This window comes from Nanorana parkeri, unplaced genomic scaffold (assembly GCF_000935625.1).
Source record: "Nanorana parkeri isolate BGI_ZX_2015 unplaced genomic scaffold, ASM93562v1 scaffold291, whole genome shotgun sequence".
Taxonomy (NCBI): Eukaryota; Metazoa; Chordata; class Amphibia; order Anura; family Dicroglossidae; genus Nanorana; species Nanorana parkeri.
In genome coordinates this window covers 545088-568280 of record NW_017306559.1, presented here as the reverse complement: position 1 = coordinate 568280, position 23193 = coordinate 545088, and the positions used below count along the sequence as shown (strand labels likewise).

Below are 23193 nucleotides of genomic sequence, written 5' to 3'. Positions count from 1 at the left end.
TTGCACTACGAATGTAGGGATCCATGGTGATGCCCCGTCAGGATTCCTGATGTCCTGCATGTGAATTGAACCCGGAAGACTGATGCCATATGGCAGTAAAAAGGAATGAATGCAGAGGACAGCACTGAATGAGAGTTGAGTATTGCAGCCAGAACAGCATTCTTTAACCTCCTTGGGAACCTTTAAAAAAAAAAAGCCTACAGTTGGGCTTTGTAAGAAAAAAAGAGTAGTCCATGACTTCTCGGCCTCTCTCTTAGTACTTATTGGGTTCACCAAACCCACACGTGCTCTGTATCCCTTTCTTTACTAGCAGGTGCCAGCCCTTTAAGGGAATCTTAATGCCGATGGTGTTTCCAGGGCCTCCTGATCATGTTATCACTGTGGCCCCCCCTGATCCCAATGACCAAAAGTTGAAGTTGACAGTTACAGCACAGTCACATTACCTGGTCGGCGTGCAATTGAATAACGGCGGCTGTGCACATGTATGTGGCAGCATGGCATAAAAGCCCACCGGTGGGCATGCTGACACATGTATGCATACAGCTAGTGGAAGGGGTTAAGTCTACAGTTAATTTCTGATCTCTCATCTGCTCATAGATGATTTCATAAGCATCAGCAACCATTTGATTGATAGCCGTTGTAAATTCTGTAATAACATTAATCTGCGGTCGGGTTTTACTGTTATAGTGGGCGGCCAGGCGGTACAGTTGTGGTTATCTTCCACGTTCCCATCTTTGCCAGGCAGCTGTGCAATGTGGTCACAGAAACAGTTATCCAGCCCTGGCTCTCCCTGTAGTATCTTGCTTTTTTACATTACAGATACATGTCCTGTGCTGACATCTGCACACAACTTGGCAGCTCTGGAGGGCCCAGGGCTGGGAGAGAATTAGGTTGCTAGGGTTAGGAAGCATCTTTAGCTTTGGATTCTAGGAATTTCTTCCGGAATCTGGAATGCAAGAGAAGACAGGAGGGTGTATTTCTGGGACTGTAAACTAGGACTTAGATAAACCATTAGAGGGAATTAATCCCGTTTGTGATGGAAAATCTATTGCCTTTTATGGGAATCAGGCTGCAGAGGCCTCCGTCTAAGGGCACGGGTATAAGCGGAAACTTTTCCCTATACAACCTATAACTTGACTTCATTTGTCTAACATAGTATATATGGAGATACAAACATACATATTTTTTTCTATCCCCTTGTGGAGTTGTACCCCTTCTTGAATAGAAAATGATGGGAAAATCATCCCAATAGGGATAGAAACTTGGCAAGGGATCAGACCCTTCCCCTTATCCCAAAGGAGTTACATTTTATATATAGGCATGTGTTGCTGTTGGGCATAACTTTTACATTATATGTTGCTTGCCTTTCCATATTTTGAATATTGTATTTCAAATGTGTGTTTGTAGACACTCCATCCAGTGGTCATTTATAACTCAGGGAATGCAACTGACATCCCTGCTTAAAGTGAGCCTGTGAGGACAGAAATAGGTTTTTATCCCATTGATGCCAGGAAGTCATTGATGCCTAGATACAAAGGCTAAATGTAGCAACATCCAGGGCCGGCGCTAGCGCAAGGCAACATGGGCACTTGCCTTACGGCGCCAGGGAACAGGGCGGAAAAGTGACAGTGGCCGGGCGCCGGCATAAGTCCGGCTCCAGCCGTCCAATCGAGCTCAGTTTGGGCTGCCGCTGCGGGCGGCATCTGAGGGACGAGTCGCCGCCGGCCGCAGCGGCGCTGACCAGTGCAGTGTCTCTCTGTCTCAACTTACTTGTCGGGGCAGCGTTATGGGGAAGCCTGAAGAGCGCCACTGAGCCGTCCTCTTGGCTAAGTCCTACGTCAGTGAGTGACGTAAGTGGCCCCGCCCCTGGTTCCCCTCACCGCGCAGCCGCATGTGAAGGAGCAAGGGCTGCAGGAGACGGAGCAACGGACGGACCGGACACACCAGCAGGCAGTGCGGCCGCAGCGTCATTCTGGAGGCGACAGTGATGGCAACCTGTTGAGGGACTCGGGAGCTGCCCAGTGCACAGATTTGGAAATTGGAACCCTCTCATGGTGACCCACCCCAGACCAGACACATCGGAGGACTCGTATCGGGAATCGGGATCGGGAGCTGGCTGAAGTGGGAGCGGTGGTGACAGTGATATAGAGCGGTATGTAATGTAACAAAGTGCACGTGGTATGCTGCATTGTATTGTATTATTTTGTATTGTATTGTGCATTGTATATTGTATTGTGTATTGACAATACACAATACAATATACAATACAATACACAATACTATATATATATTATATTTTTTTTTTTATACTGTCATTGTTTGAGACAATTCCAGGATTAAACAGAGTACCAGCTACTATCTGTCTGTCTGTAAAGAGAAGATGTACAGTACATGAACAAGGCATCATTAATCTACAGATTATGAGTGGCAAAGGGTTAAAAGAGCAAGCTCCGAGACTGTCATCCAATAAATTGCTTATCCACAATATTCATGCAACCTGTAAGTTCTGAAAAGTCTAAATGCCTGTCTTTTATAATTGTTCAGGGTCAACGACTCACCAGATAGTGATACACAAGTAGGCAATGTGACAATAGGTGCACATCCAAAGAGGAGCAGTAAGACAATGTCAGAGGACAGATATGTTTACATTGCATATAAGCCATACCATATATCTACAAGTCACACATAGCAACAAGGCTTTAGAGTAATTTCCACTCATTGGAAACCTCTTTGCATCCAGCTGATTGCGCTCATATATCTGTGAAAAAATTTCGTTTCTCTTTAATCCAGCAGTGATCTGTCCATTATCATGGCGTTGTGCAGAACAAGCCCGGCTCGGTTATGTGAGGGGGGAAGTCATATGGCAAGGACACGGCCTCATCGGAGGCTGATTAGAAAGCTGTGGCTCGGGCTGCGGACATAGCTAGAATGTTTTCCCACGACACAGGTGCCACTTAATGGGATTCACCGTGCTGGAGTGCAGAGCAAGTGTAAAAGCATGGCCAGGAGTTAGGAATCCAGACTGAAGGCCGGGAGGGGGAGCATGCAGCCGAGGCTCACACTGATTAAGTGAAGGGATTTGTCTAGATTGGACACACCGCAGAAACATTTCACACTTTTACAGCTTCACAACGTTTTTATGGTTTTCATACTTTGCAATGCGTGTTAAAGCTGCGCTGCCGTCAGAGAAACTAAGCTTTAAAGTGCACACAAGGAGCACATGCTACCCGTTTTGCGCAGTGTTTCTTCAGGCATTGCTAACTCACTTATTTGTAGATATCAGGGTACCCCTGGGGGTTTCCAAATACACCAACTGCAGGCCACCTTCTGTCCCTCACCTACAGAAAGTCTGATCTACGGGGACGTTCATTGCAGCCTAGGGTTGCCACCTGTCCCGGATTCACCTGGACAGTCCGGGTTTTGAGTCCTGTATGTGCTGTTTCAGGGTTTCAGACTAGCTAAAACCCATACAGGACTCAAAACCCGGACTATCCCGGTGAATCTGGGACAGGTGGCAACCCTTTTGCAGCCACCAGTTCATTTCAAAGCTTGGTGTGTGATACAGAGATAGAGGAAATTGTGCAGATTTAAGAAGCAGACACATCCACACCACAGGTAAGGAGCTCTCTGGAATCTGGCTTTAGGTGATTACATAGAACTCAGATGAAAAAGAAACCTTTACTATGAAGGTTGCCATTGATCACCAAAAATACGAATTGCCTGGCCATCTCTGGATTCAGATCTTTGCAAATCACTGACCTGGTGCAAGCATGCAATAAAGGAAATCAGATCTCGCAACCTGTATACTGGTACTGGGTCAAAAATGAGGGGAGATCACCAGGAAGGGGGGGGGGGGGGCTGGAACATTGAAACCATGAGGGGAGCGAACATTGAAGGGAACTGGATTGGTATCTAAGGTGAAATCAGCAGTGATGGAGGAGTGGTGAAAGGAATGAGACTAGGAACTAAAGTGAACTCAGCAGTAGTTATGAGTGGGAAGGTAGATGGGTCAGAAGTTGGTGATGACATCACAGGAAGAGATAGTGGGGAGCAGGATGAGAAATTGGAAGCTAAGGTGAAATCAGCAGTGGAGGCAGAGTGGAGTAAGAAGAAGAGTGTGAAATGGACTAGGAGGTGAGTTGAGATCTGCAGCGGAGTGGAACTAGGAGCCAAAGTGAGACCAGCAGTAGTTATTGGTGGAAAGGTAGATGGACTAGGAGTTCATGATAACATTGCAGGTAGAGAGAGCAGGGAGCAGGATGAGAAATAACCTGGAAGCTAAGTGGAAATCAGCAGCAGAGGCAGAGTGGAGTAAGAAGAAGAGTGTGAAATGGACTAGGAGCTGAATTAAGATGCACCACAGAGTGGGACTAGGAACTAATATGAGCTCAGCAGTAGTTATGGGTGGGAAGGTAGATGGACCAGGAGTTGGTGATGAGACCACAGGAAGAGAGAGTGGGGAGTGTGACGGACCCCCGTACTCAGGATGAGTATATCCGCCGCTGTCTTCTTCCTTGCTGAGGAGATATTGGAACCTGAAGATCCTTAGCTCCCAGTTTCCCCAGTCACTAGCCAAGGCTCGAGTGTAGGGTAAACAAACTCTGATTTATTGAGCAACTGCACAAACTTATATACAGCAAGTGATGAAATCAGAATATAATCCCATCACATCCACATCTTCGGTTCTGGCTTGCTGTTGGGGCGGGAGGACGATCCCCTTCTCTCCCTGGATTCCAATTGGTTACACCAATACACATTTAACTTATAAACTGATCACCGTGTCGTCACAGGGAGCAGTTAACAAAGGGACCAGGTGCAGTGGTGAGGTCAGCAAAAATGATGAACAGGGGGAGAAGTAGACCAGGAAGTAGGAAAAGATCAACAGTCAAGGACGTGCAGAATAGGAGATTGATCTGGAGTTGAAGGTGACTTCAGAGGTAGGGTTGGGAGCAAGGTAAGAAATGTTTTAGGTGCTGGATTAACATGGAAGGGGGACCATGTAAGAAACTGAAAACTGAGGATTGTGGGTGACCAGCGTAAGTGTCACATGAGATTCAGCTTTCCTCTAACAATCATCTCATGTCTGTAGGCACCGTAAACCCAACCAACTAAAACGGATAAATGACAGTTCTCGTCCTATAAACAGCAACATCATTTCCAGCGTCCATTCCTTTCTCTTCGCCAGATGGTCTCAATCAGCACATATCTGGCTGAGAGCTGTACAGCGGGTGTCCACTGAAAATTTGGACGCTCTTCAAGAAGCTGTTATATCATCATACAGTGCGCTTCCAATTTCTGGAAAGAATCACACTGCGGAGATAAACGGGAGGTTGGCCATGTCATGGCCGTCTACCTGAGGCCGTGAGAATATTCTTCTGGACGACTTCCACGGAAGATGATCAAAGAAAGAAGGGTGACGACATGTTGGGTTTTTGGTTGAGAACCAACATTTTGCATCTCTTTAGGCATGCGTGAAATATTCACATGAATTCCACAGAAAATCTGTGCCAATGCCTTCTGCAAGAACAACATCTGTGATAGTATAATAAAATAAGAGAACTATCCTTTTAATGCATTTTTGGGTCAGGTTAACAGTGCAGAACAGCTCAGAAATGTCCTGGTGTCACAGCTGCCGTGGAGCTAGAGTTAAACTGTCCAGGGGTGTAGCTACTAAGGTTAGAGTACCTCCCTTTCACCTAACATGTCTTCTCCTGCTGTTGGCCTTCTCCATCTGTGGCATCCCAATGCTTTAGTGCCCCACTGTAATAATATAACGCCGCAGCATGCTGAGCAGAATTGATGACTCCTCCACTGAGGAGGCATGTGGGAAATTTTTCCGCAGACTGGCTTTGTAGCTTCACAGTGAAGGATCCAGAACATCCACTTGGTGCATATTGTGTTAATTGTTAAGTTCAAGTTGGGCAAAAGAGGTTACCGTGGCCTTGTTGGGCTGCAGCCCAAGTTCTACACCAACAGAATTGTCAGATCTACAACCATAAAGGTTACCATAAATGGCTTGTTAGTTTTGCAAAGGATGCAATTGACTGTAGAGATCAGGGCACGTTCAAGCCATGTAGGAATTCCCTGGGGCAAGTGCAGCTTTAGTCCATTGTCATGTATCCTCCAGAGACTGCTTAGCAGCCAGTTGTAAAGAGTCTGTTGTTTACAAGTCTCAGTAGCTCAATCTGCAATTTACATAGAAGGCTACTTATACTGCTGTACTGTTTCTTCGGATCTCTGGGAATTAATGTTTAAAGCTCATCTGGAATAACCAAACATTATTTAAATTAGGGATGCACCGATAATAGTATTGGTATTGGTGCAGATACCATATCGGAACTTCCGGTCAGAGGGAGATTTCCTCCGACAGTGCCGTAGGGGAACATGGAGCCGGCTTCCTGGGCAATCACCAAGCCGGGTGGCAAATAATGACCCGGCTTCCTGATTGGCCAGGAAGCCGTCTTCCCAGCAAATCAGCATGGAGCTGACTTCCTGGTCAATCAGGAAGCTGGGAGGCAGGTCATTACTCGATGTTGATTGGCTGGGAAGCCAGTTTCCCGGCCAATCACAATAGAGCCTGCCAAACAACATTGAGATGGCTTCCCGGGCAATCAGGAAGTCAGGCAGCATGTTATTACCTGCCGCTCAGCTTCCTGATTGCCCGGGTAGCCGACTCCATGCCAGTGGAAGCACCGGTATTGGTATCGGCGAGTACCGAAAGCAAAATATCAGTACTCATACTCGATACTGGAAGAGGCATATTTATTCTTACTTGACTCATTGTGTCCTGTCTGTAATCCAATGTGAAACTCTGTCTCTGTGCAGGAGCTTCCTGTAATGAAGACCGGTCACTGCTGCTTTATCTCCTTGTGCAGGGTGGCTGGTCTTGTCTCCACCTCCCTCCTGTAGTTTGCTGCAGGAAGCCTGTAGTGTTTAGAGCCTGTTGGGCCCCTCCTACAGCTCTGTCCTCTGCACAGGTTATGTATAGAACAGTGATAATGTCACCAATTCTTTAAAATAACCGTTGGGTTTGCAAAGGCATTTGGTGCACCAAAGGTGGATTTATATCCTTTGTAGCTATTGAAGAATACATCTGGATAAACGTTTTTGTGCGCAGAGGTCAACTTAACAGATGTCTTATATCAAATACAATAAAAATGTACTGCACATTGTTGCCAAAATATCAGTATGTAGTTGACTAAATATGACGCTTTGTTATATTTCTCTTCAAGGCCCCTGTTTTGTGGAAGCTCAGATGTGGATCAGCTAGAAAAAATATTTGAGTAAGTCAACACGATTATCTGTTTACCAAAAACATGCAAATCTGATAAATGTTTGTTCATACTCTGCGGACAAGTTTTATTTGCATTGTGTGGAATAAAGCCACGTGTGGCATCAGACTGTACGTGGGGCTCTATCTCCCCCTTGTGTACACTCCTTGGAACTCCTTACAAAGAAAGATGAGACACATCATCCGTACGATGACAATCATTTCACAAGTTTGATGTAAGGTCCATTCCAAAACAATCCATTCACAAACTTTTCTATTCAAAAACAATACATTCACAAACTTTTCCATTCAAAAACGATCCATTCACAAACTTTTAAGATGATCACTAGTTTATATATATTTATTATAATAATGAATGGGAATCCTGCAAAACATTGATGGCAATGGTATGTTCTGGTGTCAGCCTGGTCACAAAGGTCTGGTTGGCTGACCGTGAGCTACAGAGCTGACCAATTCCCCTGGAAGACATATACTACGGTATGTGGTCAAAGGTTTATGGACATCTGACCATCACATCTATGTGGGCTTGTTGGACATTCAATTCGGAGACAATGGGCATTAATATGGCATTGCCCCTTCCCCTACCTTTGCGGCTATAACAGCCTCCACCCATTTGGGTGTGTTTGTGGGAATTTGAAGCCAAAAGAGCATTTGTGAGGTCAGGTACTGATGGTGGATGAGAAGACCTGGCTCGAAACCAGTGTCCTGTTTCCTCTCAAAGGTGTTCAGTAGAGTAAAGGTGCCCATACACCTATTGATTATCGTTCTAAAATCCTCCAGGAATGGTCTTTCCAACGATAATCGATCAGTTGATTGTACACCTGGCCGAATTTTCTGGAAGGGTGAGGCTGGAAAACCTGGAACTAAAATTGATGGATTAGTGACGTTTTCGTAGGAAAAAAGTTACAACAAAGAACACTGCACATGCGTAAACAAAAATCTGTTCTGTCAATCGTCGAAATTCGGTCAGTTAGTATTGCGAATGAACCATTATTGAAATTGACATTGGTCTGTGCATGATGGGGGCAGTGGTACGGAAATCGAACGAGGGTTGGATGACGACACGAAAGAAATTGAACGATAATCGATCGGTGTATGGCCAGCTTTAAGGTGGGGCTCTGTGTAGGATGCTCAGGTTCCTCCACACCAATCTCATGAACCCTTGTCTTGATGGACCTGGCTTTGTGAATAGGAGCACAGTCAGGCTGGAACGAGATCCTTCCTCAAACTGTTGACCCAAAATTGGGAGCATAATTGTCTAGAATGTCTTTGTATACTGTAGCATCACCAGGACCCATTACTGGGCAAGCACAATCATTTGGAAGGGTTTGACCATATATTTCACAATTATTCAATATGAACCAAGTTTGTGTGCTTACTAAGCACTTGAATTGGTTGACTTATGACATATTATTGACTTACAATATTATTGGTGGTCATCTAATGTTGTGAAACCTTCTGTGTTGCCCAGTCCCTTCTCTTTGGTTGGAGGTCACATGCTAGGGCAATTTTATAGTATGTGTGCAGTGTATTACAACACAAAGCAGAAAAATACCGGGGTTTGTGAGAGATATGACACCTTGGCGTGAAGTTTGGTAGAAAGATTTTTATTTTAAATAACATCTAGATTATAAAAATACATACAGAAATAAAAAGGCAAAATTCAATTGCAAATATTCTATTTGTGTGCGGTGTAGCAAGTACAGTTGTCCCATCAAAAATTACTCTTCGGGAAATAAAGTGTAACCTCAGCCAAAATCTTTTTTTGTTTAGCTTTGAGTTGAGCGGCAAAGTTTAAGAACCCTGTTAGGTTAGTATTGCTGTTTCTGCCTCCTGCTTCCTGTTCCAAGAGACACAACAGGAAGTATGCAAATTTCCCTGAAGGAGGGGAAATACAATCTTTGACAGTTGTCTCCATTGGAAGATTTTGGATTCTCTCTCACTTCCTCTAACACTGATGGTCACTAGGACAAATTGTGGAGTTAGATCTCTCCAGTGGAGCCCAGACAGCAATAAAAACCTGACAATTTTGTTTTTTAGTTAGTCTTTGGGTATAGAGTGTACACGGCAGTGATAATGTACGTTAGATATAACCAAAGGATCATAAATGTTTATAATGCCAAGTTTTAGTTGCTGTCTGTGGTCCTGTTGGGAAGATTGTTGATATGTCACCAGCACACCAATCCTTTTAGAATAGCAAAAGCTTCATTTATTGAAGTTCCTTGTCACATGAACAAGCGCTTTCGTGGCCACACAGGGTCCCTTCATCAGGCTTTCGCATTGACCTTGTCAATTATTGAACCTTGTGCTATACTAAAAGGATTGGTGTGCTGGTGACATTTCTACAATTTTTTGATATTTGCGGCGCCATCCGCAGTCACTGCGAGCACCCCCCCATCACAGGGGACTTTCGGTAAGGAGTGCAACAAGGATAAGTACTTCCTGTTGGGAAGCTGTCACCTCACTTCCTGTCCCTGGGACAGTGCTACAAGAAACGAGGGAGGTGGTTGTCATTGGCACAGGAAAAGACACACGATATTAACCAGACAGAGATTCTAACCCTTCCCTGATTTTACCTTTTACCCAAAAATTGGGAGTTATATTGTGTTTATGTGCAATAAAATGGTTTAAGTGTATTTATTTATTATTTACTGTAAAAAGTAGCGCAATTATCGTGTGACATAAAAAACTGCAGCTGCCACCATTTTATTTTTCAGAAAATATATGTTTGGGGGGTTTAATTAATCTTCAGGACTAAAATAAACATACACATGTTCCAAAAATGAGGGGAAAAAAATCAAATGAAAAATGGTTTAGGCAGTGAAAGGGTTAAATAGATGAAACCATTTTCAGCAGTTTACATGAGTAAGCCATAATGGGTTCACAAGCCAAGTGTGTTTTCTTCTTCTCCCAGTGTCATTGGTCTCCCGGATGAAGAGGAGTGGCCTAGTGAGGTAGCCATCCCGCAGAGCGCTTTCCATTTCCGGCACCCGCAGCTCATAGAAGACGCCGTTCCAGACATCGATGAAATAGGCAAAGATTTACTTCTTGTGAGTTTACAAACCTTCATCATAATTTGTCAATATGAAGGCTTTTACCTTCCCGTTGGCTCAGACTGTGTCACCAATGCCGAGGCACTCATCACATGACCTGGCAAACCAAGAGGGCTTTAAGTCAAAAGGCAAAGACTGGAAATTTGCATTTATTAGTTCCATTCCAGTAGAATACTCCAAACATAAATGTACGGGATCACTTTAAAGACCAGTAATGGTTTAGGGCCAATTTTATTTTAGATTTTTTACTCTATATACACTGCCTGGCTGGGGGAAAAAAAAAGTCACACACTGTAATATTTCGTTGGACCGCCTTTAGCTTTAATTATGGCACACATTAACCATGGCATTGTTTTGATAAGCGTATGCAATGTCACAACATTTATTTCCATCCAGAGTTGTATTAATTTTTCACCAAGATCCTGTAGTGATGATGGGAGAGTCGGAGCGCTGCGTAAAGTCTTCTCCAGAACATCCCAAAGATTGTCAATGGGGTTGAGGTCTGGAGTCTGTGGTGGCCAATCCATGTGTGACAATGATGTCTCATGCTCCCTGAACCACTCTTTCACAACCTGAGCCCGCTGAACCCTGGCATTGTCATCTTGGAATATGCCCAATGTGCCACCAGGGAAGAAACAATCCAAACCTGGTCATTCAGTAAATTCAGGTTGGCAGCTGACCACATTTTTTGGGAACATAACATTGCTGAACCTAGATCTGACCAACTGAAGTAACCACAGATCTAGAACACTAAATCCAGGTGGTGAGTTTTTCTTTGGCCAGGCAATGTATAAAATAATTGTTTAACAAGCTATTTCCTAAAGAGAGAGAGTCTGAGTAGCAGAAGCAATTGTCTTTCAAACTCACTCTCACTCTGTGTAGGGATCAGAGAAGGAGGGGCCACTCTTTGGACTCAATTTCAGCACTTTTATTGAAAGCAGGTAAGGAGGGATGGGAAAACGTGCAAAAGAAGCACAGAACCAGGGCCGGATTTACTCTCTCTGCTGCCCCACAGCCAGGTTCCTCAATGCAAACCCCCCCCAATGGAGAATGGCAGACCTGCAGGCTGCATACAAGTGACATTTACGAAACAAGCGAGCCGTTTCCCCAATGTACATTTAGCTTGGCTTGCCCAAAGCAGGGCTAAATGTAGAAAACAACTACCCGAAAACAACGAACTGCATGTCCCGGGCATCGGGAGATAGGAATTCCACACCCCTGCTGCCCCTCTACTCCGTGCTACCCCTAGGCCTGGCCTTGTGGGACATCCGGCCCTGCTTAGAACTCCACCTGTTGGCTGGATACGAGAATATAAAATATCATACCCGATATTTCATTTATTTACCTGAATAAAAAATATGTATTACTCCTAAGCAGAGGAAATAAAATGTGCAACACCACCATACATTCCCTTTACTGAGCCCTTAGTGGCCAGTTGGGCGTTATGCCCCCTTACCCCATGTGACACATATCCTTGGCAGCTAGGCCACACTCGCAGGTTGTTGTAGACTTGAGAAGAGCTGTATTGGGTATGAAAGGCCATGATAGACATCATCTTCCCATAGATGCACTTACCTCTGTGTTTTGTTTTTTTGCAGAAATGTCTGATATTCAGCCCTGCAAATCGGGTGACGGCATTCAGCGCCCTGTCCCATTCTTTCTTTGACGATTTACTGACCCACAAAGACAGTTCAGAACGTCACAGGTCCAATGGGCAGAAGTCTGGGGGGGACAGTACGTCTGAAATGGGGAGCGCCTGAGCCGAGGAAGGTTGAAAGTATACTTGGCCAAGTTGCCATGAGGTTCCGAGCGTCACACAGCTTATCCTGGGCACCTGACCTGCAGTCTCCCTTGCGTATCTGCAAACAAACCAATCAATGCAAGCTGTGTGCAGTTTTTATTTTTTTGTTCTTTTTTACTATTTTTTTTTTCAGTCTGGGTTGCCACAAGTTTAAAGCAAAGCTGCTGATCAATTTTGCTGCCTTTTTTTTTAAAATTTAACTTTAAAAACACCGGTAGGATACAGACTGATCCGGCCTCCAACACAGGATGGACCCTCCCTACAGCTGCTGATGAAATGACTCCTTTTTTTTTTTTATATTTTTGGTTATAATGTACTTACAATAAGTAATTGTACTGTCTTTCCGTAATGTACGGCATCCATCTTGGGGCCTTGGTGGCGTCAATACCCCATTATGAATTTACAGCTTTGTTCTCATGAATGTTACCTTAGCCAGCAAAATGGTTCTTTCACATACACAAGAAAATGTGGTCGATGTATTAAAATATTTCAATCCATAATATCTCGAAATGAAGTTTGGGGCCTTAAAAGAAAAAAATTGAGCAGGCTTAGATCAAAGATCAAAACGCCATAACAACCAATCAGATTTTGACACAAAGTAGTAAAACCGATATAAAGGTGGCCATAGACATGAAATGATTGATGCCCATTCCATCCAGTCATGGCTAAGAGGGTAAATAGTGATTGGACCGAGTTGATGTATGCAACTTCCTTCTCCGCGTTCCATGGCATAAATATGAACTGTTAGGAGATCCAAGCACTCGCTTCTAAGACCTGGCCTGAGGACACCTTCATACAGTTGGCCTTTGTGTCCTCTTGTCTTTTCATGTCTCTGGGCAGTATAAAAAGTACCAGTCACAGCTGTGCTGATGTAAGAATCTTCATATTCAGTCTTTAATTAATAAAATTGTTCAGGCTTACTTCTGAAATTTTATTTTTTGCATCCTCAGATTTACTTTGAGTCCGGCTAGACTTGTTCTATAACGTTGAAGGTTTTTCATAGTTTCCCCAGGCCAGTTATGGTCAGGTATTTTCTTAGCACTCATTAGCACTGAAGAAGTGTCTTGGAGAAGCTACAAAACATCTTCAACATTACGGAACAAATCAAGTTTAATGTGACCAACTACTACGAGCTAAATAAAAAGTTTTGGGTAGTGCAGGGACCTTCAGTTCAGTGCTGGTTCCTGCCAGAGTGTTCCGCAGCTATGTGTTTCCTAGCAGGTACGTGTGCAGGATCATCAGCCCAGGATGTACACTGGGCTGGTTCTAACACTCTTTAGCACTGAAGAAGTGTCTCAGAGAAGCTACGAAACATCTTCAACATTACGGAACAAATCTAGTTTAATGTGACCAAGTGCTACTAGCAAAAACAAAAAGTTTTGGGTAGTGACGGGACCTTCAGTTCAGTGCTGGTTCCTGCCAGTGTGTGCAGCCGTAACTTCGAACCGAAGGGCTGCTGTACGGGCTATTCACTATAACCCGTACAGCAGCCCAGCCGAGCCGAAGGCATATGCTTCGGCTCGACTGAGCAGAAGTGACAGCCGAAGCGGGGCGAACGGCCTGCTGAAGGCCGGCCGTTTGCCCTGCAAATGACAGCTGGGCTGTGCCAGCTGTGATCGCACGACTGGCTCCACCCAGTTGTAATGACAGATCAGCGTCCCCAAATGACCTGGGAACGCTGATCTGTCATTAAACAATAACAACATGACGTCACGGCTGACTCTGCCCATTTGTTAATTGGCCGTGACCTGCTAGAAGACTCTAACAGGTACCAGCCAATAGAAAACAGTTGGGGGAGCTAGCTGTCAGCGCTAGCTCCGCCCAATTGTTTTTTTCTTTTCTTTAAAATATCTTTATTTCTTTTTTTTTATTTTTTACATATTTTTCTAAATATTTTTTTCTTTCCTTTTTTCCCACTTATTTTCTATTCTGCTCGGTACCACAGAGGTACCAAACAGAACAGCCGTGCTGAATGCCGCTCGGCGGCATTTGGCTATTCACTCACTGTCGTTCAGCCCCTATGAGAATAGGGGCGAACGGCAACAAGTGAGGTGCCGGAGCTTCGGCTCAGCCGATCCAGATGTTCCTTCTGCACTTCAACTCAGCCAAACATGCAGAGCACGTACTAAGCCCGAGTGAATAGCCGAACGTCGTTCGGCTCACTTTACTTCGGCTGGGTTATTCACTCGGCTGCCTTCAGCAGCTTTGTGAATAGCCCCCTGTGTGTTTCCTAGCAGGTTCTTGCAGGTACGTGCGCTGGATCATCAGCCCAGGATGTACACTGGATCTTAACTTCTGGTAGGGGACCCAATGTACATCCCAGGACAATGGTCCAACACATATACTTGCTGGCTCCCTTAAGGTCCCTGCATGTCACCAGTATTCATTTCAAAACATATTAAAGTGGAACTTCACCCAAAATAAAGAATGTTTTGAGACGTACATCACCCACGTCAAGAGCTAAACTCTGCTCATATACCTGCTATCATAATGAATAAGGAGACTTTACCTGGTGGTCCTGCCAGTGTGTGCCACGGCTATGTGTTTCCTAGCAGGTTCTTGCAGGTACATGTGTTGGATCATCAGCCTGGGATGTACACTGGATCTCAACTTCTGGTGGAGGACCCAGTGCACGTCCTAGGACAATGATCCAACACCTGCACCTCCACGCACCCAGAAGGTCCCTGTACGTCACCACTATTACTTTCGAAACGTATATGAAAGTGGAACTTCGCCCAGAATTGAGAATGTTTTGACATGTACATCCCATTTCATGAGCCAAACTCTGCTAATATACCTGCTGTCATTTCTAACCAATCAGGATAACGTACCTGGTGATCCTGCCAGAGTGTGCCACGGCTATGTGTTTCCTGTCCGGAGCCGTCAACTTTTAACACTGCGCTGCTCAATTCACATAACCGTTGTTGTCATCTCTGTGTCATTGGGATCTCTGATGTCATCACGCTGCTTTCAGCAAACCTTAGCGTTGTCGGCCATGGAGATATTGCTGGCGTAGGAGGGACGTGAAGTCTCCAGTTTCTTCGTCTCCGCCATGGTGATCACATGCTTGCAACTAAGAATTCAAGTTTCTGACTTGTATTAAAATGTGGTTTTGCAGTACAGGGATATCCCGGCTGAACGCTGTCATGGTTTTCAATATATATGCTTGCCATCTTCATTAAGCCAAACCGGGCTCACTTTAAGATCATTTCTGATTGGTTGATATGGGTGTGTGCACTTTGCACGCTGATTGTGGTCTTACTGGCTACGTCTGTGTGTGCTGCTTATAGTAATCAGCTTTGTTGACGTTCGTTTACCTAGATATATGGAAGAAGCTGATTGGTCCTATGACCAACAGGGGCAATTCCTCAATGACGCAGGAGGCCTTAAATGTTTTTAGTCGCCACTCCATAGTGGTTGGGGTTATGATGAGTTTGCTTTTTCCTTGTACAGAAATGAACTGGCGTACATACATGAGGGGTACTGGGTAGGGGATAGATCTAGAAAGTTCCAAATATGTTTATTACTTTATTGTTTGACTTTGTGTTGAAAATAAAAAAAAGAAAAAACATTGGGCAGAGGAAAGTATCAGACTTGATGTTTTTGCAGAGAGCCGCCGCTGTCTAGAGCCGCCCTAGGAGAGGGAGATGCACAGGAGGCTGTATAGCAATTCCTTGTAAAGACCGGCTCAAGGTTACATTTCATCATTCTCGGCTCTTTATGGTTTCCTAAGGGTTTCCAATAACATTTCCAGTTCTATGTAACTGTCCAGAACAGGGGTAGGCAACTCCGGCCCCCCAGCTTTGCTTTAACTACAAATCCCAACATGCCTCTGCCACAGGGAGTCATGCCTGTAAGGCCTCATTCACACTGCCATATAATACGGAGCATAGATGCACGCAGGGTTTTTCCCCATATGCAATTTAATGCACATAGCTGCGTATGGAGCCGTATTTTTGCGCTGTGTAAAGATGCGCAAAAATAAAATGGAATTGAGATGCGTCCGGGCTCGGAATTTCTGCGTACTTTACGCGCGTGTGCACATATACGCGTATGTGCGCGCGTACAGTACATTAAAGTTTCTATGAAAAATGATGCATTCTGGGATTGCATACAATTTACGCGACTATGCGCATTTACAATTTTGCTCTTGCGTTGTGTGTGAATGAGGCCTAACTGTCAGTCTTGCAATGCCTCATGGGACTTGTAGTTCCACAACAGCTTGAGGGCCGGAGTTGCCCACCCCTGGTTTAGAAGCATTCTGCTTTCCGCATTGCTCCCTTTCAGCTGAGTTGCATTTGGTGGCTGCTTCAGGAGCTGAGGGTGTTTCATTTACCAGATGCACTGTTTATCTAAAGCCATATTTATAAAGCAGTGAATGTGACATTCACCGCTCACTGAGGCTGGGTTCACACCTAGGCGTATTGAATATGCGCGTTTGTCGCACGTTTCCGAGGGCTACTTGGCTGTATCCCAATGGAAACGCGAGACCAAAACGCACCAAAGAAGTACATGTACTTCTTTGGGCGTAGGCCGTTTTGTAGCGAGTTCAGACGGGCTGAAATACGGAAAGGTGTGAACCATACCCATAGAAAACAATGGGATTTTCAAGTTTGTACATTTTGTAGAGCGTTCATAGAGCGTTGAACGCGTGACAAAACGTAAAGGTGTGAACAGGGCCTGACACTGTCACTCACTGCAGGCGTATCAATTACTATGATTTAAAACACATGCACCAGTAGTGAATGTTTGGTAAATGGCACATTCACTGTTTTCTAAATAGAAGCCGAAGGCCCCGTTCACGCCATCACGGTATGTGAATGTGGAAAAACCTCCACATCCATGGAACGCGGCAAAAATGCCAAACGCGCTTGTGGTGCCATTTAGGGATGTTCAGATACCAGTGCCGATACTTGGCATTTACATGAGAACTGATTGCAACAAAAAATCTGCGCTTTTGGAAAGTAAACTAAAAGTCAAATAGTGATCCTAAAGCTGCTATGAAAAGTGTAAAGTGAAAGTGTAAAGTGTTGTCACAGCGCTAAAGGTTTGAGATAAATATAAAAATATGTGAATATATATGGATCAAAACATGAGTGACCACACTGTGTATAAGTCTTCAAAAAAACCTACCAATATGAATATAAAGTACCAAAAAACAGGTGTCCATAAAGGACTGAAAAAGTGCTGATGTGCAAACAATCAAAAGGAAAGCTACATTCCTCAATAAGATAAGTGAATAAATGTAACAGGATATCACACTATAAAAACCATAAAACTAAGTATATCAAAGTGAACTATAAAAAATTATAAACCTTTTTTAATATTGTTAATGTGCTCTTCCAATCTCTTTTTTAATTCCCTTTTAGTCCTCCCCACATATTGTAAGCCACATGGGCATTCCAGGAGGTATGTAACATGCCGACTGTTACATGAAATAAAATTCTTTATTTTGAAAATAATTTTATTTTAATTTTATTTCATGTAACAGTCGGCATGTTACATACCTCCTGGAATGCCCATGTGGCTTACAATATGTGGGGAGGACTAAAAGGGAATTAAAAAAGAGATTGGAAGAGCACATTAACAATATTAAAAAAGGTTTTACCAAACATAGCTTATCCAGACATTATAAAATACATCACATTTTTTTTTAACAGTTTAAAATGGGCTTTCAGTGCGTTCCAGGCATTTGCATGCGTTTTTGATGCGTTTGCAGATCCAGAGGAGGTAAAATAGGGCCTGCCGGAGTTTTTTCACCTGCTCTGGAACTGCACGCTGCAATGTGAACTGGAGCATAAAATACCATAGGAATACATTGGACACAGTTTTGATCCGGTCTGCAACTGATCTGCTCTGCACCTGCTCTGCGCTTGGTGTGAACAAGGCCTAAAAAGGAAAAGAAAATGGGCGAAGTTAACAGTGACATCCAGCTCCGCCCAACTGTTTTCTATTGGCTGGCACCTGCTAGAGTCTGTTAGCAGGTCCCGGCCAATGAATAACAACTGGGCGGAGCCGGACGTGACGTTAAAGATGGCTCCGCCCAGTTATTGTTTAATGACAGATCAGTGTCCCCAGGTAGCCATTGGACAGCTTCCTCACTGACGTGACACTGTCATTTTACATTTTACTCACTGACAGCTAGACACAGCGAGCCGTGGCTTGATAGACAGCAAAGCAGCGGTTTCCCCCGCCGCTCTTCCACGGATTCGTTCAGGCTCAGCTTGGCCAGCGGATTCCCCCTAAGACACATTCAATGTATAACCAACCCTAGACGAAGGTCAGTTTCTATCGATTTTCACGGTCTTCTGGCAGACGACCCTCTCGGCAGGGCAACGCCAGTCTCACCAGCCGCAAACGTACCATCTAACATTGAGTTATTTTAACTTCTCGTTTATGTCATTATCTATGAGCAAGAGATTACACCCAATCAGCATACAGGTATTCTTGTGACTACATATATTTAATAGGGCAGTAGCGCTTCCTTGCCCAGTTCCTTTTATAAAAAAGTTGTGGCACCCCCATAGTCCACCATTCTGCTGCCACTGATAGTGCACCTGGCTGCCACCTACAGGCACTGTCAGTGGAATGGTGGATAGGTGGGAGCCACCAACCAGTTCAGTGACACTGACTACATACACGTACATACATGCATAAAAACTAGGGATGCACCGATACTAGTATTGGTGCTGATACCGAGTATTTGGGGGAGTACTCGTACTCGCCCAAATGCTCCCAATACTTATCCCGAGCTGACCAGCGAGTCATTACACGCCGCCCGGCTTCCTGATTGGCCACAAGCCGGATCCATGCTCCTTCGTCACCAGGGAGTATGGAGCTGGCTTCCTGGCCTATCAGGAAGCTGGACGGCATGTAATGACTCACCCTCCGGCTTCCTGATTGTTTGGGAAGCTGGCCAATCAGGAAGCCAGGTTGTGAGTTATTACTTGCCCTCTGGCGTCCTGATTGGCCAGAAAGCCGACTCCATGCTTCCTCATCACCTGGTGATTAGGGAGCATGGAGCTGGCTTCCCAGCTAATCAGGAAGCCGGACAGTGAGTCATTACATGCTGCCCGGCTTCCTTAATGGGACTTCCAGTATCGGCGAGTAAAAAAAACAAAAATACCAAAAATATAACGGTATCGGTGCATCTCAAATATAAACATACATACTAACTGCATGTATGTTTGTATTAGAGATGCACCGATACCGTGCACCGGACACCCCTCCGGTGGTATGGCTGGTCTTCAGTTTTCCGGGAAATCCTGATGGCAGCAGGGGCGTGCAAACACGGTGAGGGCGCCTCATTATCCTCCTGCCCACTGCTCCTCCCAGTTCCGTGACAAGGTCATCTGGTGCCCAGGGCGAAGATGTCAAACTGCGCCCCCCCCCACCCCCTAACATTGGTGGTCAGTGGACGCAATAATAAACCCCAACATTGGTGGTCAGTGGACGCAATAATAAACCCCAACATTGGTGGTCAGGAGTTCTCCAGAGCCTCCTCTGCTGATTGACAGCAGCAGGGGGTGTGTACAATAGCCAGCCTGCTATTTGCTATTGCAATTTGAAATGGCCAATAGCAGCCTAGCTATTCATTCCCCTGCTATCTTGTTGTTGGTTTTTTTTTTTCTTCTGATGGCGGCCGCTGTCAGAATAGAAAAAAAAACAGGGCACCTCCCTGACATGAGAAGGACACTTCCTTGGAATGAGAAGGACACCTCCCTGAAATAAGGTTTTGCAGGTTGGGATGTCTGATATGGATGTGGGTAAGGGATATAAACAATGCAGGGCCTGCGCACTACATCTGCAGCTCACTTATCAGTGTTGCAAAGCTTTGCAGGTTTCAATGCGAAAATATAAATGCACATGTATTTATATGGATGCATTTATACCATTTTTGCACAATGTGGACTGTGCCTTTATTATTTGCATTCTCTCAGTTTTTGTGACTCAGGGAATACAATTATAATTTATTCATCTGAAGGTGAAGGCAGCCCAGCACAAGATGAATTCTGATTGGCTGCCGTGTGTCACGTTGCCCAGGAACATCCGAGCCTATCAGCGGGTTTCCTCCAGCAGGGGGAGCGCTCAGCTCTGGCGCCGCTCTCTCACGGCCTGCCTCTCTATGGTCGGTGCGCTGTGTGAGCCGCCGGAGGCTTCTTCCCGGGAGTCTAACCGAGAGAGCGCAGAGCATCATGGGGAAGCGCGACAATCGGGTGGTGAGTGCGGGTCACAGAGGGGGGTGGTCGATGTACTGAGCTGCTGTCCTACCAATGTGCCTGGAGTGTGACATCACTATGGAGTTCCGTGATAGAGCGTGGAGTGTCATCTGTAGTGTATACATTGTCATATCACCTCCATAGTCCGTTACCATGGAAACGATCATTGGGGGAGGGGCGGCCTGTGCTGTATACACTGCACTGATATGTCATGATGTGTGCCAGTCCCGGACACACAGGGACTGTCTCCTCTCTAGGATGTGTGCCGGTCCTGGACACACAGGGACTGTCTCCTGTATAGGATGCGTGCCGGTCCTGGACACACAGGGACAATGGCTGTCAGTGGATGTGGCTCTGGGATTGGACGGATGGTCTCCTCTGTTCCATGTCAGTTTCTCCCCCTCTGATTGGTCAGTGTGGACGTCTCGGGGAACATGAACATCCAATCAGAATGTCCGCTCCTCCTGAGCCCCACATACCAGGATGATGAGACGATCACGGATCGGCCTCCCGCGCTGTGCTGGTGATAACGCAGCGAGTCCTCAGCGGCAGGGACACCCGGGAAGTGCTGGTGACCAGAGTGCCGCCCGTGTTCAGGACAACATCAGTCCCTGTCGCCAAACAGCCTCCAGTCCCATGTCCCAGCTGTACAAACATCCGACTGGTCATGTCTTCTGCACTGCGTCTCTGGATGGAGGCGGCCATCTTGGTAGAGGCAGGGCTTTGCTTCCTCCTGTCAGAACTGCCCCCCCATGGAAGAGGCAGGGAGATGCAGCACTGCAGGTCCTCAGGTACAGCTTCCTCTCCAGCAGGGGGAACCGTGATCAGCCTCACCAAATCTCCTGAGATCTACACATACAGGTACCGGAGAGCCTAGGCACCCTCACATACAGGTACAGGAGAGCCTAGGCGCCCTCGCATACAGGTACAGGAGAGCCTAGGCACCCTCACATACAGGCACAGGAGAGCCTAGGCACCCTCACATACAGGTACAGGAGAGCCTAGGCGCCCTCACATACAGGCACAGGAGAGCCTAGGCACCCTCACATACAGGTACAGGAGAGCCTAGGCACCCTCACATACAGGCACAGGAGAGCCTAGGCACCCTCACATACAGGTACAGGGATGATCTGTACCATCACCGGGGTCGGGGTGTTCCTTCACATGGTGCTGGCTGAGATACGCCGTGTCCCCGCCATTAGTCACCCCTCAGGCACACACCTACCACACCTACATTGTATATTTACATTTCATTTGTAGGCCGGATGTCATATCTGCAGCCGGGAACATTAATAAGAGTCGTCGTCGTCTTTCTAATTCGAGCCGTCCTGGTATGCAGAGCGCTGACCCGGGAGATGACATCATCCTGCTCGCGTTCTAGAGTAGCCGACCGAGGAGGAGCGCCTTCTGGCGGAGCCGACCGAGGAGGAGGAGCGCCTTCTGACGGAGCCAACCGAGGAGGAGCGCCTTCTGGCGGAGCCGACCGAGGATGAGCGCCTTCTGGCGGCGCCGACCGAGGATGAGCGCCTTCTGGTGGCGCCGACCGAGGATGAGCGCCTTCTGGTGGCGCCGACCGAGGATGAGCGCCTTCTGACGGAGCCGACCGAGGAGGAGCGCCTTTGTGGCCAAATTACACAAACATTAGGAGGGGCTCAAATGCCACAATGTCAGTGGGATGAAGGTGGGGGGCTCTCGGAGGTATGCGATATTGTGGTGGTGCACCCAGCGTTATTTTGGGGTGCGGTCTGTGACTCTGGATTCCCTGGATCTAGAGCAAAGGGCTCATCATTTTGGCTGGGGACTAACTGAGGTTCCGGCAGCCGGATTTATAGAATGAGTGTTGGATTAGTCCGCAGACCTCCTCCACACACGTTTAGTCCCGGACTCCCCAATGCCGCAGACTTCTCCTTATTAGTCTCTGCTGTACCCAAGTCTATACGGATTTATCTCTCTGCTGCTCTGTGAAAATCTGAGTGCTGACAGAACACTAACACGGCACCCTGATAATCAGGAATTGACCCGAGTGTAGTAAGTGGATCGGACAAGCCGATGTTTTGTTTGTTGTATGCCACGTACTGGCTGTATGAAGCCCTCCGGCACTGAGCTGTGTTTATTTGCTGTCTGGCAGAATACAAGTGCAGGACGAACCTGCTTGGACTGTTCCTGGGTGTCCCTGCTTTGTGCAGCATGGTTTACCGCTTCCACTACCATGTGAGTCTGTCCCGCTTATAACTGGTAGATAAAGAGTCAAACCAATAGAAAGGCATACATTCTAAAACCTGCATTCTCGGAACCCCAAACCCACAGATAATCCAGAGGCTAACGTGGTGTCACATGTACTCCCAACAGGGACAAAATTCCTTCCGGATCCCCCGTGGCCTTCTTCACACGCTCCGCTGAACCACTAAAGCATCATTCACTTCCAGTTTGGGGATATCAAACACGGATATTAACTGACTGCCACTTTCAGGGTACGTTCCCACCAGATGCAGTGCGTTCCGGTCCGATTCTGGCCAGAACGCACTGCGTCGCATTGAGGCCAGCTGACTTTTTTGTGGGGCAGGAGGGGTTGTGGCGGGCCATTGAGGTGAATGGCACTGTAGCCACGCCCTCTGGCCGCAATGCGACAGCCCGCACGGGACCGCACATTGTGCCTGCAGTCTGGTGCGGTTCCATCAAAATAATGCTTGCAGCATTTTGATGCCCTTCACTTAAATGGCCCGCCACGCCCCCTCCTGCCCCACAAAAAAGTGAGTCGGCCGCGATGCAGTGCATTCCGGCCAGAATTGGACCGGAACGCACTGCATCTGGTGTGAACGTACCCTAAAC

The 23193-nt window shown here is 46.2% G+C and overlaps 2 protein-coding genes across 2 annotated transcripts in view; both read left to right on the top strand.

Annotated features, from left to right (window-relative positions):
• CDK6 (cyclin dependent kinase 6) overlaps nucleotides 1–12435 on the top strand; it is a 101513-nt gene extending 89078 nt beyond the window's left edge. The window contains exons 5-7 of the mRNA XM_018557584.1: nucleotides 7233–7283; nucleotides 10206–10341; nucleotides 11943–12435. Of these exons, the coding sequence (XP_018413086.1) occupies nucleotides 7233–7283; nucleotides 10206–10341; nucleotides 11943–12104 (349 nt within the window). The 3' untranslated portion in view covers nucleotides 12105–12435. The remainder of the gene's footprint in view (nucleotides 1–7232; nucleotides 7284–10205; nucleotides 10342–11942) is intronic.
• A 7811-nt stretch (nucleotides 12436–20246) lies between these two features.
• FAM133B (family with sequence similarity 133 member B) overlaps nucleotides 20247–23193 on the top strand; it is a 15138-nt gene continuing 12191 nt past the window's right edge. Inside the window, exon 1 of the mRNA XM_018557598.1 lies at nucleotides 20247–20364. Within this exon, the coding sequence (XP_018413100.1) occupies nucleotides 20341–20364 (24 nt within the window). The 5' untranslated portion in view covers nucleotides 20247–20340. The remainder of the gene's footprint in view (nucleotides 20365–23193) is intronic.